Raw genomic sequence first — 20293 nt, 5'->3', positions numbered from 1 at the left:
CTCGGTTCGGCTCAACTCGGCTCGACTCGGCACGGTTCGGCTCAACTCGGCTCGACTCGGCACGGTTCGGCTCAACTCGGCTCGACTCGGCACGGTTCGGCTCGGCTTTCCCGGGACGGCCCGGCGGGCAGCGCCCCTCGGAGGCACCGCGGCCGTCTGTGAGAGGGGGTGGCGGTGAGGAGAGGCGGCCCCGGCGGAGCTGCAGTGCATCGCACGGCGCTGGGAGCGGCCCCGGGTACCGGCTGGTACCGGCAGGGATGGTTCCGTGTGCGGAGCCGGTGGTGCGCAGGGACGTGTGGGGGTGTGACTGAATGCGGTTATTCATTCCCAGTGGGTTTACTGCGCTCCTTGAGCAACTCAGTCCCCCCGGTCAGACCGACACTTTTCCCTGTTTCTTCCCATCTCCTCCCTCACTTCTCTCCGTAATCATCTGAGTCCAACTGACTTGCGGAATCAAACTCTATAATGCAGGGATTAGCTGTAAAGCAGGTATGTTTATTCCACTCCTATCTGCATCCTCCCAGACCCATTGTCTCCATTCCTTGTTATTCTAACCAACTAGACCATTCCTTTTCCCACCTACAGACTACTTTTAACTATCCCCCTCCGGCCCCCCTTTATTCTAACTTCCAGCAGGGCCTCTGCTTCTTGCTTCACTGTTGACATCGTTGCTTAAAGTAGAAAATCAGTAGAGTCTGTTAAACGGTTTGTCTTGGTGTGGCATAGCGGCGCCTGGTGCAATGGAGAGGACTTGCCAGGTACTTGCTCCCTATCTGGAGTCGGGAACACAAATCGTTCTTTTTTTGCTGGAGTGCCTGGATAAATGGTCTGAATGCAGAACTGACTGCGGGCTGTCAAAGGGGAGCTGCGCCCTCCAATGAGGCAGCACTTTATGTGCCTACATCTGTAGCTTCCTTTCTCATGTTGTGTTTTCAAGGAGCCTGAAGGTGCTGTGTCTCATCTGATGGGTGTCCTGCACCCTGTTTGGGGTGTGTGGTTCATCTCTGCAGCTCCTCCTTGCTGTGCAGCTTCTCAAGGTGCAGTCGTGTCAGAACGGAGCTGTCTCGTGCCTTTAAAAACAGTCCCTGAGGTGCAACTGGGGAGAAACGGTCACCATTTGACTTTCCACAGCAACAAATGTGCTGGAGGTCTTTAACAGCAAGATCGGCTGGATTTATGCCCCAGAAATTCATTTCCTTCAAGTACTGGAAGGTCACAATGAGGTTCCTTCTCTTTTCCGAACTAAACAAGCCCAGTTCCCTCCCAGGACCCTCAAGTCCTTCTCTGCAGGGCTGCTCGCAAGGGGTTCTTTCTGCAGTTTGTATAAATACCTGGGACTGCTCTGGTCCAATTGCAGCATTTTGTAATTTTTATTCGGATTGACTGCTTACTGTCAGACTTAGGGCCAGTTAGATACTGAACAGTGATAAACGAAGAATGGGAAAGGGGAGTTTTATTGGAGGTCTGAGTACTGAAACAAGTTGAGGAAATACAACAAGGGCAGCCTGTGCCCTCTGGGGGATCTTTTGACTGACTGGAAGCGCGCCTAAAGGGGATGGCTACTCATGAAAGAGCTGCAGAAATACTGTTAGAAAATGGTATGGCCATCCAACAGGATGCGTAGGTGTGTCGCCAACCTGTGAGTGAAAAACTGATTGAAAATTGTGATTCAGTACCTGGCTGCCAGTCCAGTGTTGCAAACTAATGTTTAAATTTATGGATTGCATCAAAAATAGGAGCTGAATGCAGTGTATGTGCAGCAGAAGCCTACGGAGGAAGCTGGGCCAGCAGGAATGCAGAGCGCTGTGATGATGATGACAGCCCGGGACAGCAGCACTGCAGATGGTACGTTTTGAACGTAGTTAATTGCCTAACGCTGTGCCAGGCAGTAAGCATCAAGCAGATCTTTTAATTCCATCAGAGCACTTAATGTTTTATTTGTTTTGTTCTGGAATGAACTTTTTGCAGGACAAACGCATCACCTTCTGATACCACTTGCATAGCACAAGAAGCAGATGTGGAAATGCTGTGTTTACAAGTGCTTTGGAACAACTTTTCCACTCTGCTGTACCCAGTGCTGTTGTGAACATTCTTACAGTGTGAAGATAAAATGTTAAAGGTTTCTGTGGTGAGATGGCAGTTCCTTTGGTACCAATCCTGGCGATCCCAGTCAGGATCTTTCTTTCCCGATGCCTTCGTGTCTTTTAGGAAAGCCAAAAATGTGCAGCAGTCCTTCTCAAAGGAAGGGATTTTTCTGCTTTTTCAACTAATGCTAAACAGCTGTTCTGAGGACCCTGAACTGGTGTGTCGTTGCCTTGCAATTAAGGCAATGAGGTCACGCTTGGGACCTGTGAAATTAACTGTGTTTTTCATGCAGCCTTGATTAAGTTGCTTAAGCTCCTCATGTCTCACTTCTTCTCTATGTGCATTAGGGACTCCCATGACCTTCAGGATGTCGTTTCTGTTGTTGTCTGTTTGTATAGTGCCAAGCATGGTAGTCCTGGCTGAAGCTGCACTACATGGAAGCTGTTGTTAATGCAACTTTCAGCTCCGTCATGTGCTTCCCACTGTGGTTTCAGATGGGTGCTGTGCTATGTAAATAATGTCTGTGCCTGATGGACCTTGTGCAGCATCTTAAGAGCCTTGTGAATGGAAGGTTTTCTGTAAACATAGGTGTTAATTACACAAATGGTGACTTGGGTTGTGTGGGGCCCAGAGGTGGAAGTCATCATTCCAGGAAGCAGGAATGGGAATTGAGACTGAGTCTATCAGGAGAGCAGCAATGCTGTGACTGTCTGATCCTCCAGTTTGTAGGAAGGGAAAAGGTGTTGGTTGAGCCAAGGGCACGAGGTCTGTAATTAAGTTTATAAGTGCGGCATCTTCCCTGTCCATCAAGCTGCTCGTGGTGCAGTCATAGTCTCTTGGATCCCAGGAGTGCATGACAAGGTCCTGTTCTGGAGAAGTGATTTCATTTGCTTCCAAAAGCAGCTTTATGAGGTTTATGAACTATTTTTCTTAACTCCATCAAACCGGGGTTTTACTTACAGGATGCTGGCTTGACAGTTTCAGAACTTGTGCAGCATGACAAAATAACACTTTTTCTGTGACATTACACACAAACTGCTGTGCCTTACGTAGTGCGGCTGCAAGGCTCCTTTTGAAAATCATCATCCCCAGCTCATACCTGTGAGCATATCAAAGTGAACGTTAGCCCTTGCCAAGATCCAGTGCATAGTAAGGAAAACCTTTAGCTCTGCTGAAAGCAGTCTTTTACTTAGTTCTTAAAATTGGGGGAACGAAGGGGTAAGTAATGATCAAACAGGTTTCTTCCTCTTCCTCCTCCTCCCCTTTCTTCTCTTTCTCCTTTTCCCATGAGAGCTCTGTAGAACTCGCCAAGTCTGGCATGGCAGAAGCGTTTTGCAGCTCAGCAGTACTTTTCCTTTGCTCTGAGAGATGCTCCCGTACTTCTCAGTTGGCTGCCCAAGGTAGCTCTGCTCTTCTGGGTATTACTGGGCATATCTACTTCTGTTTTGTAATAGTTTCTTCTGGTATAATGAGGTTGTTCTCTTAGAGTCACAGGTGTTTGCTCACCTCCTGTGTTCTTGTAGGAGAAGCGTGTGTAGGGCTGTCACTGATAGCTGTGATGCTCAGCTAAAGGCTGCTCATAAAAAAATGCTAACATGCAGAATTTACAATGTGCGTGTCTGCAGTCGGTAGGAATCAGAGGTGAAGAAGGCTCTCCAGTGTTAAACGGATTGACGGTTCAGCAATGTCAGTAGAAATTTGGGCATGCAATCCTCAATAGCACTGTGTATATATATAATTATAAATAACCAAGTGTATCCAGCCTCTTGTTAAGTCTCTGGTAAATCACTACAGCATATCTGCTTCTCCCTTAGGAGCGTATATTGTAGCTGTATATAAATTGGCTAAGTGTACATGACAGCAGCTATGGACACCAACTGATTACAGGAGTCATGAAGTGAATCATAGAATGGCTGGGGCTGGAAAGGACCACAATGATCATCTTGTTTCAACCCCGCTACTATGTGCAGCCTCACCAACCACCAGACCAGGCTGCCCAGAGCCACATGCAGCCTGGCCTTGAATGCCTCCAGGGACACGGCATCCAAAGTTTCACGTGGCCTGGAGAGTATCTGCAAAGCTGCTGAGTGCCAGCCAACTGCCCACCTGGCCCCTCTGCAACTTTCAATCCAGGTCTGGGTGCCACATTGTCACCTGCGCCCCTTCCAGTCACTGCAGGTCCCTAAGGAAGAGATCACAACACACAATGGGAACGTTTCTCATCGCTGCTTGATTACAGCTGTGCCTATAAGCAGTGCCTTGCCAAAGCCTCAGTGTAATCTGGTCCATAGGCCTCAGGGCAATCTCATAGCAAAGAGCCTTTAGATCTTCCCTTTCTCTTTCCACCCCATTCTTTTCTTCAGACAGTTCCGCACACGGTTCCTTCTTGGACTGGTGTGGTGTTGTTACAGGCACCCAGCAACTATTTGCCAGATGCTGCAGTGTAGTGGGAAGAGAAGAGTGCTGTGGAGCAATGCAGTCACTCCAGTTAAACCACCATCCGGCCACATTTGACAGGAGCTGCTCTCTCTGTGTTTGTTCACAGGTGTGGGTAGAGTTGGATGGGATCCAGCTTCCGTGCTGAGCTCCAGGACAGAAGCCCCAGCAACTCCTAAGGGTATGCCATGAGTTTTTGCTTCCTTTGAGAAATGCCAGCTCACAGGCCTAATGTCAGCCAGGCATGGTTGCAGGTGTGAGTGAGAACACACACCTGTGTGCATGTGCCCTGTCCTCGCATGACCCCCTGGCACCATCTGCTCTTCAGCGATTCTGTTATGCGGTTCTGCAGGTTGCAGTGTGTGATGGACAGTTCTCATTCTTTGGGTGCTGAAGTGCCTCCAGGGAAGGCCATGTCAAATACTCGGCTGCCTCCTGTGCTGGAGCTCCATTGGAATCCCAGGAGTGGCTGCTGTCTTTATTGACTTTGCTGAAAAGACCACTCAGTTCAATACCTTGTTTGTCTGAAATTTATCTTCATACTTTCTGTTAAGGTCCTGCGAGACAGAAAGAGTTGTTGCGAAGAAGAAGAAGCTATCCGCAGAGGCTGTCTCATATGCTAAAGAAAATCATGACGGAGAAGGCAGCACATGGTGGGTGTATTTCTGTCTGTTCACTGAAAGACTTGGGAAGCCGAGTTTCTAGATGTATATACATGGAGCAACTGTAGTGTGCACAGCAGGAAAGGATGGATCAGAGCCTTGCTGTGGTGATGCCCCTGTGTCTGAATTGCCAGTTACTTACAGTCCTGCTCTCTCTTACCTCCTTTCTAAAGAGACCCATGGAAAGCCTGTTCATAGGGATGCATTTCAGCAAGGCAGCCGTAGCACACTGCCCGTCCCTCTGAGAGAAAGAGAGGCCATGCACACAACTGGCACTCCAGGTAAGGGCCGCTCATAGAGCTCCGTGGCCATGGTTAGAGGTTGCTTCCCTCCCACTGCACCCAGTTCCCAGGGACTTAGGAACTTTGTCCTTTTGGGAACAAGGCCACCAAAACCACATTCAGAAGACGGTGAGAAGGAGTAGAACCCTTCAACGTACCTCCCTCACACAGTCACTGCATTCCAGAGCTTGCTATGCCTCCTTTGAGGCTCCAGGCACACCAGCAGCCCGGAGCGGGGTCCATCCTGCAAACTGAGGTCCAGAGAGATGCACTGACTCACAGACGGGACAATGGCATAGAGGGAGCCTCCTTGTCCTTCTGCCTCCTCTGTGCCTGCACCATGCTGAGACTTTGCCTTTCTCTCATTCTTCACAGTGCTGTCAGAGTCCCAGGAAGCCCACCACAACTGGATCGATGGTCTTTTTCAGAGGAATCCAGGTAAGCAACGATCTGGCAGGAGTTGATAAGCTCCTGAAAACTAGGAGCGTGTAATTCATGCCCGTGCCTAGGGGAAGGAAAAGGGAAGAGGCAGGTTCAGGTGCCTGCTGAGGGGCCCTCGAGGAGTGGGGAGCTCAGGGCAGCACTCCCTGCCTGACACAGCAGTGGTTCTTGTCCATGTCACTCATAGCAGCAACTGATTAAACAGATCCACATGCTCTCCTTCTGCTCTAATGAGTTTTGTTTAGTCAGGCAACGTGTCCCAAAGGGTCACAGTGTGTCTGCCTGCAGCAGCACTACCCAGCCTCACAAGGCAAGGGTAGATCAGTGTAAAAGAAAGCTCAGAGCATGATGGAGAAGAAGGAGCAAATCAATTGTCCAGATGTTCCTGGACCATGGCAGAGCCAGAGCATAACCAAAGCTGAGAGGCAAAATAGAGACTCCAGAGTGCCTCGATGTGCAGTGCCTTTGGGAGTTCCCTTTGCTTCCCCTGGAATCGGGGAAACATTGCAGCCTGAGGATTTTCACTTGTTCCAGGAGGCCAACAAATTGAAAAAGAATTGTGTAGCAATGTCAGACCTCCTTGAGATTGCCATTAGGACATAAGACACAGCAATGACCACATTGTTCCTCCAGGTGTGGATGGTGAAGGACGTGCAAACACCAAGAAAGTTAAAAATGCACAGAAGTACTACCTGGACGTTACTATAGCAATCTCAGTTACCCTATCGGTAGTGATGGTTCTGTGCTGTCTTATTTGGTGGTGGAGGAACAGAAAGCAGTGAGTTGTTCTTTACCCCCACCTTCATCACTGTTAGATGTTTTAATTGGCTTCAGCACATTCTTACTGCTGGGCCCAAGACAGGCTGGGCGCTCTGTGAGGAAGCAGAGCAGGGGCTCTCCTGTGCCCTCATCATGTTCCTCTCTCCACAGGCAACAATCTGAAGATGAGGAAGCCCAGGATGATACCAGCAGCTACAGCTCAGAGTCAGATGAACAGCCTGCCTACCTTGAGAGGCCTGACAGACAAACAGACAGGCCAGATGGCAGCAGGACTCAGCTGCCCACACCTCGTCCACCGCCCCCCACCAGACTGGGCTCCATGGAAGTGGGGATTTCTGACAGGTGCAGCAGTCCCCAGACCAACCGGGCATCAACGCCGCCCCCCCGTCCTCCTCCACCATCCTTTGGGGGACAGAAAGAACCCGCCCAGGGTGAAGGCTTGCAGTCATCGGCCAGCACTGAAGAAACAGCTGACAGGCAGATGACCGACAGGCCCAGCAGCCACTGGCCCCACCGGGCATCAACGCCACCCCCCCATCCCTCACCACCATCCATTGGGGGACAGAAAGAACCTGCCCAGGGTGAAGGCTTGCAGTCATCGGCCAGCACTGAAGAAACAGCTGACAGGCAGATGACCGACAGGCCCAGCAGCCACTGGCCCCACCAGGCATCAACGCCACCCCCCCGTCCCTCACCACCATCCATTGGGGGACAGAAAGAACCTGCCCAGGGTGAAGGCTTGCAGTCATCGGCCAGCACTGAAGAAACAGCTGACAGGCAGATGAGCGACAGGCCCAGCAGCCCCTGGCCCCACCAGGCCTCAACACCACCCCCCCGTCCTGCACCACCATCCATTGGGGGACAGAAAGAACCTGCCCGGGGTGAAGGCTTGCAGTCATCAGCCAGCATTGAAGAAACAGCTGACAGGCAGATGAGCGACAGGCCCAGCAGACCCCGGTCACACCGGGCATCAATGCCACCCCCCCATCCCCCACCACCATCCTACAGGGGGCAGGAGCGGTCCCCCCAGGGTGTCAGCTCAGGGGCATCAGACACCCCAGAAACCACTGCCAGGGGGAAACAGACCAGGCCCAGCAGCCCCAAGCCCCCCCCAGCACCACCTCTGCCCTCTGCTCTACCATCCTTCAAGGTACAGCAGAGGAGTCCCAAACCACCCTCCCCTCCCAGGCTGCTCTCCCCCTCCCGTCCATCAGCATTTAGGAGGTGGGAGCAGCCCCCCCAGGGTGTCAGCTCAGGGGCATCAGACACCCCAAAAACAACTGCCAGGGGCAAACAGACCAGCCCCAGCAGCCACAAGCCCCCCTCAGCACCACCTCTGCCCTCGTCTTTATCATTCTTCAAGGTACAGCAGAGGAGTCTCAAAGCCCCCTCCCCTCCCAGGCTGCTCTCCCCCTCCCATCCATCAGCATTTAGGAGGTGGGAGCAGCCCCCTCAGGGTGTCGGCTCAGGGGCATCAGATACCCGGAAAACATCTGCCAGGGGCAAACAGACCAGGCCCAGCAGCCCCAAGCCCCCTGCAGCACCACCTCTGCCCTCCTCTCCATCATCCATCAAGGGAAGGCAGTGGAGCCCCATGCCCCCCTCCCCTCCCAGGCTGCTCTCCCCCTCCCATCCATCAGCATTTAGGAGGCGGGAGCGGTCCCCCATGGGTGTTAGCTCAAGGGCATCAGACACCCCAAAAACAACTGCCAGGGGGAAACAGAGTCGGCTCAGCAGCCCCGAGCTGCCCGCAGCATTACCTCTGCCGTCTCCCCATCTTCCTTCAAGGGACGGCAGAGGACTCCCAAGCCCCTCTCCCCTCCCAGGCTGCTCTCCCACTCCCATCCATCAGCCTTTTGGCGGTGGGAGCAGCCCCTTTCAGGGTGTCAGCTCAGGGGCATCAGACACCCCAAAAAGCACTGCCAGGGGAAAACAGAGCAGGCCCAGCAGCCCCAAGTCTCCCCCAGCACCACCTCTGCCCTCTCGTTCTCCATCCATCAGGAGGTGAGAGCACCCCCAGTGTGTGGATTTTCAGGCACCATCTGACATCCACAGAAAAACTGCCGTCATCAACCAGATTTTTCCAGGATCCACACTACCTATAAATAATAATAATAATAATAGTTAATAAAAATATAGTAATATATAATATAATAATAGCACAGTTGTCCATGTACTGTTGTCATGTCATTACCTGACCCACTACCACACCTAGCATGTTACCTGGCATTGGCAGACAGTGATAATGCGAGTGGGAATGGCTTTAAACTCTAAGTGTGGAAACTGAGGTACATGCGTAGACGAAATTCCTCCCCCACAGGCAATGAGACCCTGGCCCAGGCTGCCCAGAGGCTGTGGATGCCCTAAAGCCCATCTCAGGCAGGGCACGAGGGTGGGAGTACATGATGCAAAAGCGCCACTGCTTCTGCATAAGGTTTACCAGACAGCAGGCACCATCCTGCTCTGACTAGTAGGCAATAATCTGCTTTGCAATTAGAACTAAGCAAGAACTACTAGCACATTTTCTTCCTTCTCCATTTCATTTTGCTTTGTGGGCTGGCCTGACAATCTGAAAGCGGAGAGAGACAGTGCTGTAAACCTCGTACACCTGCTGTCACTGCTCACTCTGTGACAGCAGTCACTTTATCAGAGCTCCTCGCTCTCCTGTGCTGCACAGTAAAAGCTTGGGTGAAGCACCCATGGGGGATATGGGGTGGGGATGGAGGTGATTGGCCACAGGGGTCCCTGATGCCAGCGTCTTTCTCACTCCCTCTCCTACTCCTCTCCCCACAGCCACCTGTGCAAGTGCCGGACTTGGAAGTTGTTGTGGTGAGTGCCTGGGCAGCCACACTGATTGTGCCCAAGAGTGGCTCTGTAGAGAGCTCCACAGGGGCAGCTGGGGTCTGTCCCTGCCCATTAGAGGCCACCCCTCAACTTGGCATATCCAGATTTCTCACATTTGCACTCTAGTAATCTTTTCTTTGGGTTCCCCAAATCCCTTCTCTTTGTGGCTCCAAATGCCCTCTCTTTGGGTCTCCATATCCCATCCTTTTAGAACCAACAGGTCTCCTTTCTTTGGCAGCCCGATTCTCATCTCTTTAGGTGCCTAACCCCCTGTGTTTAATTTTCCCCCATTCTCTTCCTTTTCAGATCCCCCTTCCTCTCTATTTGGCACCCACAAGTCTCTGGGCACACCTATTCCCCTCTGGGCTGTGATAAAATGTTTGCTCATTAAGACCGGGATGTGGTAGCATTGTGGTGGAGTGCTTGTTCATTAGGACCGGGATGTGATGGTGGAATATGGAGGCCACAAGGGTTGCAGAACACTCTAATTTTATGGGTAGATTGTGTACTCTGCATAGTTACAGGCAAAGCGCGCCCCGATGGATACAAAGTTTCACGGAAGGACCAACCAAGGAACGACACACCAAGTGGCACGATCACGACCGACCAATTAAAGGACAATACACTCGGGATGGACCTTACAAAAGAAGTTGCAAGGGACGGGAAGGCGCGGCAGTTGGAGGAACGATGATTCCCCTGTCGCCCAGCGCTGAATTGCCTTTTTGTTTTACCCGCTACAATTAATAAAAGTTTCTAATTGGAACATTATCGGCTCATTGCTTATAAATTGACGACAATTTGGTGCCGTGACTCGGATCGGGAGTACTGGCGTAGGTACGAGGAGCCTGAGGGGGGCGCCCCGCCTAAATAGGCGGCCTCGGCTCCTATCCTCCCGCCCTACTCCCGCCGACGATCCGAAATTTAAAACACAAAGGCAAGGAAAAACCGATTAACCCTTTAAATTTCGTGCACGAAAGTCCGGACGAAGACGCAGGACAGGTGAGTATAGTCCGGTCTGGGTTGGGAATCCGGCGTGTGACGAGTGTTGTGTGAGTGAGAGGGGAGCCGGTAGCCGGCATCAACCCAAGCGAGTGTGGACCCCACAGTAGTGCGGTTCCCATTGCCCGCGAGGACGTGGGCCATGACCTGGGGGAAGTGAGTGAACGCAACACTGAGTGAGGGCACGCCGAAGGGTGGGTACAGGGTATAAGCGGGACCCTTTCACCACCACAACCCCTAGGGCTACGGGCTCTATGGAGGGTTATTCTTTGGTATTCCCCTAGAGCTACGGGCTCTATGGAGGGTTATTCTTTGGTATTCCCCTAGAGCTACGGGCTCTATGGAGGGTTATTCTTTGGTATTCCCCTAGAGCTACGGGCTCTATGGAGGGTTATTCTTTGGTATTCCCCTAGAGCTACGGGCTCTATGGAGGGTTATTCTTTGGTATTCCCCTAGAGCTACGGGCTCTATGGAGGGTTATTCTTTGGTATTCCCCTAGAGCTACGGGCTCTATGGAGGATCGCATCCTAGAGCTAAGGGCACTAGGGGGAGCTACAGACGTTGAATAAAACAAGAGAGCAAGAAGTAAAGAACGAGATGGGGCAGTGTAAAACTAAACCATCCGCCCCTTCTAAACGACCATCCATTCCTAAGGACTCACCTCTAGGGTTCATGCTAAGTGTCTGGACGCACTATCCAGGAACAAGAAATAAAGATAAGGCAAAGATGATTTATTATTGTGTAGAAATTTGGAGCGGACAACAAATTGGCCCGGCAGTATGGTGGCCTAAGTATGGTTCTAATGAAGATTGGGTACAACAGCAATTAAATTTTTGGGTAAACTCCAAAACCCCTTTCAATCAAGAAGAAAGTGACTATGCAGCAGTATGGGTCACTCGCCCAGAGGGTTTAGGAGTCCCCATTTTTAATTTGACACGAACAGAAAAAGATGTCGAAAAACGTAAGCCTCGAAGGGAAGAGGAGGCCTTAGTGGGACCCCCACCATATGCTTTACCACCAGCAATTCCCCTACCTTCTCCTCCTCAGTTGGATCATGGGCAGATGGATTCGAGAGAGGGAGAAGTACAAAAGATAGAAGGGGGAGGGCCTGTGACACGGGCAAAGGCACGACAAAATAACCTCTACCCTTTAAGAGAAATGCCCATGGGAGGTCCACAACCTCAGATGGGGTTTATATCAGTGCCCTTAAATTCAGGGGATGTTAGAGATTTTAAGAAGGAAATGGGTAATATACTAGAAGATCCCCTGGGGGTGGCAGACAGAGTAGATCAGTTCTTAGGGCCAAATGTTTATACCTGGGAGGAACTACAATCTATTCTAAGTATACTGTTCACAGCAGAAGAGAGAGGTATGATTAGGCGTGCAGGGATGCGCATTTGGGATGCTCAACATGCCCACGGGCCCGCTGCGGATATTAAATGGCCCTTACAGAATCCGCAATGGGACCATCAAAATCAACATCATAGGACTCACATGCAGGACCTGCGAACTATCATTATCCAGGGCATTAGGGAGGCAGTCCCAAGAGGTCAGAATATAAATAAAGCTTTTAATGAAAGACAAAAGAAGGAGGAAACACCCACTGAATGGCTAGAAAGGTTACGCAAGAATTTACAACTATATTCAGGATTGGATCCCGATACACCGATAGGCCAGGCTCTGCTCAAAACACAGTTCGTAGCTAAGGCTTGGGAAGATATCCGCAAGAAACTAGAAAAGATAGAAAATTGGCAGAATTGGGGGCTTGATGAACTTTTGAGGGAAGCTCAGAAGGTATATGTAAGAAGGGAGGAAGAAAGACATAATAGGCAGGTTAGGATGATGGTAGCAGCGGTCAGAGAAAGTAGGGAATTGGAAAGGAAAATGGGGGGATGGACGCAAAATCGAATTCCAGGACAGCAAAAATTTAGGAAGCCTGAAAACAGGGAGGAGGAGAGAATATGCTATTATTGCAGGAAAAAGGGACACCTGAAGAGGGACTGCAGGGTTAGAATGAGAGACGAAAAGTCCTTCCAAGAAGACTAGGGGTGTCAGGGGCTCTATATATTGGGGACCCAGAAACAACAGGAGCCCTTGATAAAATTGAAAATTGGTCCCCAAGCTGAGGAGGTAGAGTTTCTAGTACTGTACTCCCCCAAGGCTTCACAGAATCCCCTAATTTGTTTGGGCAAGCCCTAGAACAGATCCTGCAAGAGTATCAGCTAGATCCTGATACCAAATTAATACAGTATGTAGATGATCTATTAATTGCTGGAGAGGATGAGGGAAAGGTTCGGAAAGAAAGTATTAAATTGCTGAACTTTTTGGGACTGAAAGGACTTAAAGTATCAAAAAGGAAATTGCAATTTGTGGAAGAGGAGGTTAGATATCTAGGGCATTACCTGAGTAAAGGAGAAAAGAAGATAGATCCTGAAAGGATACAAGGAATATTGTCCCTGAAGTCGCCAAACAATAAGAGACAAATAAGACAATTGCTGGGATTAGTGGGATATTGTAGACAATGGATTGAAAATTATAGCAGTAAAGTAAAGTTTCTATATCAAAAGCTCAGTACCGATGGATTAATAAAGTGGGATAGACAAGATGAAGAGAATCTACAAAAGCTGAAGGAGGATCTCATCAATGCCCCTGCCTTGAGCCTGCCTGACTTAAAAAGACCCTTTTATTTATTCGTTAACATAGACAGTGGTACAGCGTATGGGGTTTTAACACAGGATTGGGCAGGGAAGAAGAAACCCGTTGGATATTTGTCAAAATTATTAGACCCTGTGAGCTGAGGATGGCCCACTTGCTTACAAGCAATTGTTGGGTGTGCGTTGTTGGTAGAAGAAGCCAGGAAAATTACTTTTAACAGCAATATAAAGGTACTATCTCCCCACAATATTAGAAATGTGCTCCAACAAAAAGCTGAAAAATGGATATCTGATTCTCGTCTTCTAAAGTATGAGGGTATCTTACTGGAAGCCCCTAACTTAACCCTGGAGACCACAAGTCTCCAGAATCCTGCAGAATTCTTATATGGAAAACCCGAAAATGTGGGACTCATTCATAACTGTTTACATACGATAGAAGAACAAACAAAAATCAGACCAGATTTAGAAGAAGAAGAATTAAGAGAAGGGGAAAAATTATTTGTGGATGGATCCTCTAGAGTAGTGGAGGGAAAGAGAAGATCAGGTTATGCAATAGTAGATGGAAAGACCCTCCGGGTATTGGAATCAGGACCCTTGAGTAACACTTGGTCAGCTCAAGCTTGCGAGCTGTATGCTGTTTTACAGGCACTAAAAAGATTACAGGGAAAAGAGGGCACTATCTATACCGATTCCAAATATAGTTATGGGGTAATACATACCTTTGGGAAGATTTGGGAAGAAAGGGGATTGATAAATTCCCAAGGAAAGGACTTAATACATCAAGAATTAATAAAGCAACTCTTAGTGGCCCTACGAAAACCAAAGAAGATAGCGGTGGTACACCTTAGAGGACACCAACAGGGGACCGATTACAAGACTAGAGGAAATAATGCAGCAGACCTAGAAGCTAAGCAAGCTGCCCTCAGGGAATTGGTCCTGAGGCAGGAGAGGCAGGAAGAATTGACACATGATGAGGCCCCTTCGTTTACACCGAAGGAAGAACAAAAACTGAATCAAATGGGAATAACTAAAAACACAGAAGGGAGGTGGTATCTAGCTGACGGGAGAGAGGTACTGCCTAAGTCAATAGCATCTCAGGTGCTGACCCAGTTGCACGAACGGACCCACTGGGGAAGCCAAGCTTTAATAGATCATTTTGCCACTAAGTACATGTGTATAGGCCTACATAATTTAGCTAGACATATTACTCAAGGATGTATTACGTGCTTAAAGATAAACAGAGCCGTACAAAGAAAACTGCCTATGGGGGGAAGACCCTTGGCCACTAGGCCATTTTCTAGAGTCCAAATTGACTTTACCGAATTTCCTAAAGTAGGAAGATATAAATATGTATTAGTCATAATAGACCACCTCACACATTATGTAGAGGCATTCCCCACAACTAAAGCAACAGCTCAGGTAGTAACAAAAATATTACTCGAACAAATCATCCCTAGGTATGGGGTAACAGAAGTAATAGATTCAGATCAAGGACCACACTTTACATCAAGAATCACTAGAAATATAGCTGAAGCCTTGGGAATAAAATGGGAAGAACATACTCCCTGGCACCCACAGAGTTCAGGGCGAGTAGAGAGAATGAATGGGGAACTAAAAAAGCAATTGGCCAAATTAACACTAGAAACTAAGCTCTCATGGATAAAATGCATTCCCCTTGCCCTCTTAAACCTTAGGGCCCAGCCCCGGGCTGACATAGGAATATCTCCCTTCGAAATGTTATACGGAATGCCATATGATGCAGGAACCCCTAAAGATCACCCGGGGGTGGTAGATCAGAACATTCAAGCTTATATCACGGAATTAATGAAGTATAAACAGGAATTGTGGAAAAAGGGACAATTGACTCAAAGACCCCCTCTGGACATTACCCTCCATCGAATAAAGCCTGGAGATTGGGTTCTGATAAAGACCTGGAGAGAAACCACACTGCAGCCTCGCTGGGAAGGTCCCTATCTGGTATTATTGACTACCAATACTGCCATCAGAACTGCTGAAAAAGGATGGACACATGCTAGTTGTGTTAAGGGTCCAGTACAAAATCACGAATGGAGAGTCACTAGTCCAGCGGGTGATTTGAAAGTAAAACTGTCACGAAACCCTCCGTCAAGGAAAATGAGAACATGAATTAACAATGATTGTATAAACGTATCAGTATAGAATTTAATGTAGAAGGGAATATTTTGACTATTGTGAATGCAACTGTTGGGATATGTTTTAGAAAGGTAGTGGACCCACTGCGGAAACAGGGATACACAAATTGGTTATTAGCCTTCAGAGTGGCCGTGGAAATTTTAATAGAAGGGGGTAAACCTGGGGGTGAATTTAGATCCTTACCAGCATCACTTAAGTGTATAACCAGTGGGAAAAAGAATAGGGTGCAGTACCCCAAAGACCCACTTAAAAGGGAAGCAAAACCAGCCCCTCCTGAAGAATACTCTTGCTGCCGAGAAGATTATATACCCCATGGCTCGAGGCAACCGAGTCGATGGGCGAGGCAGAGGAGATAAAACATGTGGAGGGGTCTGCTCCATTATGAATGAATCCAAAGATTTAGAATGCAGAAGATACCCCAAGACTGGAAATAACTCCCCCGAACAATTAAAGACTCACTACTGCAGTGGGAAAACTGCCTATCTAAAACTAGCTCAATTGATAATAATATTAAGTCTCATTAATGAGGGTTGGGGTACAGAGGTACAGACACATGAGCCATTTAAGTGGTCCCATCAGAAGTAGTGTTACAAAATAGAAGGGGGTTGGATCTTCTCCTATTGCAGCAAGGGGGACAATGTGTGGCTCTTAAAGAACAATGTTGCACCTACGCTGATCAAACGGGGGTAGCAATAGATACAATGGCTGAACTAAGAAAACAGTTAGAACAAAGAAAAAGAGCCCAGGAGTCGACAAGAACTAAAACGGTTTAATGAGCAAAACAAAATAGTACAATAAAAGAAAAGGGGGGACTGTGATAAAATGTTTGCTCATTAAGACCGGGATGTGGTAGCATTGTGGTGGAGTGCTTGTTCATTAGGACCGGGATGTGATGGTGGAATATGGAGGCCACAAGGGTTGCAGAACACTCTAATTTTATGGGTAGATTGTGTACTCTGCATAGTTACAGGCAAAGCGCGCCCCGATGGATACAAAGTTTCACGGAAGGACCAACCAAGGAACGACACACCAAGTGGCACGATCACGACCGACCAATTAAAGGACAATACACTCGGGATGGACCTTACAAAAGAAGTTGCAAGGGACGGGAAGGCGCGGCAGTTGGAGGAACGATGATTCCCCTGTCGCCCAGCGCTGAATTGCCTTTTTGTTTTACCCGCTACAATTAATAAAAGTTTCTAATTGGAACATTATCGGCTCATTGCTTATAAATTGATGACATGGGCCACACAAACCCCTGCTCTGTCCCTATGTCCAACGCCAACCCAGTGTGTCCTACTGTCCCTAGCGTGTCCCACTGTCTCAGTACATTTGGTGTGTCCCTAACAGCCCCTTTCTCCCCAGGATGTGCTCAGCAGAACAGAGGAGAATCCCCTGCGCCTGAGGTGTGTGGCCCTGGATCTGCATGTCCAGGTGAGCAGCACAGGGACACCTACAGCCCCACAGGGCACTTGGGGGACCCTGGGTGTCTCCACAGCCCTGAGGACCAGGCATCAGGAGCTGGGAATTAATTGATGGCATGGAGGGAACTGTCCGTGGAGTGTTCCAGGGAGACCTGGGCACTGTCACCTCCAGCCCTTCCCTTGCGCTCTATGGGGCCGTGCAGAGGAACGGATATGGAGGGGGCAGTGCCCTGTGGATGGGCCAGAGCCACCATGCAGCTGGGACAGAGGCTGTGGCTTCTGTCCCCAGGGGACTCAATGTCCTGCCCCGGGTCTCTTGGCTGATGCCTGTCCTTCTCCTGCCCTGAGTCCTTGGGACAAACCATGCAGGGGCAAGGCTCCTCCTTGCCAGTGCTGCTTTCTGACATCCTCTGATGACCAGTGCTGCCCTCTGGTGCCCAGTGAAAATCCCGATGATCAGTGACACCCTCTGATGATCAATTAATCCCTCAGCAAAGTTACACTCTGTGTGTCTGTGTCCTTGTTCTCATGCTCAGCAGGGACTGCTGGGATCTGTCCCTGACTGGCAGTGGCTATCTCAAAGTGTTGGGAGGCTTCCCCAGCTCCATGCCATGCACACCATGTCCTGAATCCCTGTGGGCTTCCCCACCCTCTCTCATTATCTGCTCCAGAGTCCTAAAGGATGGAGCTCCTCATGCTGCCAAGCAGCCCCAGTAAGTACAGGTAGGAGCTGGAAGCCATCGTGCATGACGCAAACTAGGACTTAGCTGCCATTAACGAGACACTGTGGAACAATTCTCATGGCTGTATTTCTGCAGGAAAGGACTATGAACTCTTCAGAAGGGAGAGGCAAGGAAGAAGGGGCAGACTTGGACTTCCCCGATCTATGCTGGAAATACAGCAGAGTGCAGAAACAACAGCCTAGGAGGTTTCTCGAGTGTGTGGAAGATGTGTGCCCCAGAAGGGGGCTGCAGCTGCCAACCTGGACTCCTCCATGTTGTGCGTTGGAAACGCTGCACCCCGCTGGAGTCAGGGCCAGAACCCAGCTCAGCCTGAACCGGGCTGTGCGGAGGAAGGAATGGGTTGGGTGCTGGGGAAGGGAAGCCCTTGGATCCAGGCCCTAAAGCTGCCCACCTCGGGAAAGGCAGAGAAGAACTAAACTGACAGTGGCATGAAGGAATTAAGTTTTCTTGGGATGGATTTGGATGACATTGGATAGGAAGTTAACATCACCAGCCGTCCCTCCTACAGCATGAGTAGGGCCGGCTGGTGATGTTAACTGATAAATAGGAACAGCTGAAACATTGCTAACTGTCTATCACAGAGTGCTTTTGGCCATGGATTTTGCTTATTGCACTTGGTGGGCGGAAGCGCCTGGAGCAACCCCGGCCTTTACACTGCATGGTACTACTGACACTGCGAGTGATTTGTAACAAAGCAAAACATGACACAGAAATAGGGTGGGGAAGTTTATTAAAGGATATAATAAATAAATATATAAAAATAATATATAACTAAATAATATTATATAATATTATACAATAAAATTTATACATAAATAATATAATAATATATGGAAACAGCTGAAACATTGCTGTCTATCACAGAGTGCTATTTGTCATGCGTTTTGCTTATCGCACTCAGTGTCACAGCTGTTGAGATGGTCAGAATCATGAAGGCTGGAAAAGGCCACTGAGGTGTCAGGTCCAATGGTCCACGCGGGCGCTGGCCTGTGAGAACTCTCAGTGAATGGTGCTGGACTCTGAGGATCGGTGCCAGCATGTAGGTTGCACGCTGCTACTCCCGCGGCATCAGCAGGGCCGGCTGGTGATGTGCCGGGCCCGACGTGGTACCCGGGAGCGGCTCCGCCCCTGGGCTGGCCCTCGCCGCCTGGACCGGCTCGTGCGGCGTCTTGGGGGCCGGCTGTTGGTCTCGGCAGCCCGACGATGGAGAGGCGAGCGGCTTCGAGTCCTGGCCCGCCCTGGATGTATGGACAGTGGCTCAGGTACCTGGGAACTGGGATCTTGACCCGATGGTGCCTGGCTGGTGCTGCCGGAGCTGCTGCTCTCTGTTGTCATAGAGCTTTGAGATGCCTGCAGCCCGTGCTGGCTGGTGGTGTTGGGGCCAGCGCTGTCCAAGTTGGTGCTGGGAGCTGTAAGGAGAGACAGAAGGTGAATGGGACAGATCTTCAACCACGGGGTGGGACAGGTTCCCATCTGTCCCGGGCCAAAGGGACTTGAGCAAGGCCTCGCCTGGCCCCAGCCCGGCAGCACGTGGCTGTTTGCCTCTTACCGGTGCCCTCTCCAGCACAGCTGTCGCACTCCCAGCTGGTTGTGACCTGACTCAAGTTGGAGCAGAGTCGGTGCGTGCCTTGTGCAGCACAGGAGCTGCAGAGGAGCAGCTGCCATGGCCTGTGGAAAGCAATGGGTTGTGGCCATGAGAACAGAGCACCTGAGCCAGGGAGTGCCCGGCACAGCTCTGGTGCTCAGTCTGTGCTCCCCCAGCCCGTGGTGAGGCTGCGATGCCACGCAGAGCCCCAGAGGGCAGCTGAGGTCACTCACCCCTCTCCTGACTGCTCCCTGCCGTGGGGGTAAAGGCAGCTGCTGGCATCGCAGCGTTGGTGCCGATCTCCCAGTGCTGCATAGGCATTGTTGTCCTCCCATGTTGGTTTTCTGCCAGAGAAGAGAGGGAATGGGATGAGCACTCACTGGCCCAGGACTAAAAGTAACCCATGAAATCCATCCATCCCCATCCACCTTATCCCTGGTTCCAGCTTCCCAATGATGCTGAGGCCCATGTGAATGGCTGCCAAGGGCCAGGCATCTCAAGAGCTGTCTGAAGGACACCAACCTGAATGGGATTCGGATCCCCATAGTGAGCATATCTGTAACAAACCAGTCCCTGTCTCTGCAGAGGGGGCACTGGAAGCAGTAAATCCCTGCACGCAGGGCCTGTTCCTGCAGCAGAAACACAAGCAGTGTGGGTGTGAGCCGGGCCTGGTGCTGCTGAGCGCCTGTGGTGCCTGTGGGGCAAGAGGAGGGCTCCTACCTGGATGCAGGCCCGGTGGAACCAGGCGTGTTGGCAGGCTGGACAAGACATGGTGGTATACGACCTGCTGTCATCCATGGGCTCCATGCAAATGATGCAGGTCGTGTCCTGCGCTGATGCTGGTTCCAGTGCTTGATGTGGACGATGGACCCAGCAGTAGGACCTGGGGGAAGATGGAAGGGATGGTCCAGGTGAGAAGGGCTGTGAGGAGGGCAGAGGAACGGGAAGGAGCCCCAGGCCTTGGCTCTGGCTCTGTCAGGCTGCAGGGAGGTGTCACAGCACGTTCCTCACTGCTTTGGCTGATGCTGACAGCAGGGTTGGAGGCCCACAGGACACACCTGGCAGCTCTTACCTGAACTCTCCGAAGTATTGGGTGACGCATTCACCCCCAGAGGCGCAGGACAGGTGGAAGCTCCTCTCACATCCCGGCTCTGCACAGGTGATGCTGGCCCCCAGTTTGCCACAGA

General features: G+C 50.3%; 1 protein-coding gene and 1 long non-coding RNA gene across 7 annotated transcripts in view; one reads left to right on the top strand and one right to left on the bottom strand.

Annotated features, from left to right (window-relative positions):
• The first annotated feature begins 81 nt into the window (after window positions 1-81).
• Window positions 82-20293, top strand: part of LOC146751541 (uncharacterized) — a 91122-nt gene continuing 70910 nt past the window's right edge. Inside the window, exons 1-8 of one of the 6 annotated variants that reach the window (XM_085534162.1) lie at window positions 82-489; window positions 1737-1845; window positions 4631-4702; window positions 5076-5174; window positions 5357-5464; window positions 5840-5902; window positions 6539-6683; window positions 6836-9051. In XM_085534162.1, coding sequence (XP_085390288.1) covers window positions 466-489; window positions 1737-1845; window positions 4631-4702; window positions 5076-5174; window positions 5357-5464; window positions 5840-5902; window positions 6539-6683; window positions 6836-8693 — 2478 coding nt within the window. In that variant the 5' untranslated portion in view covers window positions 82-465 and the 3' untranslated portion in view covers window positions 8694-9051. The other 5 variants (XM_085534167.1, XM_085534168.1, XM_085534166.1 and 2 more) reach the window with 5 other exon arrangements.
• On the bottom strand, window positions 17111-19178 carry LOC146751545 (uncharacterized). The gene is made up of 2 exons (XR_014941388.1): window positions 19071-19178; window positions 17111-18930 (listed from the first exon to the last, which is right to left on the bottom strand). It is a non-coding gene; the product is annotated as an uncharacterized LOC146751545 (long non-coding RNA).

Source organism: Coturnix japonica, unplaced genomic scaffold (genome assembly GCF_054131305.1).
Source record: "Coturnix japonica strain WE unplaced genomic scaffold, WE-NBRP24 Scf078, whole genome shotgun sequence".
NCBI classification, from domain to species: domain Eukaryota; kingdom Metazoa; phylum Chordata; class Aves; order Galliformes; family Phasianidae; genus Coturnix; species Coturnix japonica.
This window is presented reverse-complemented; position numbering and strand designations above follow the sequence as displayed.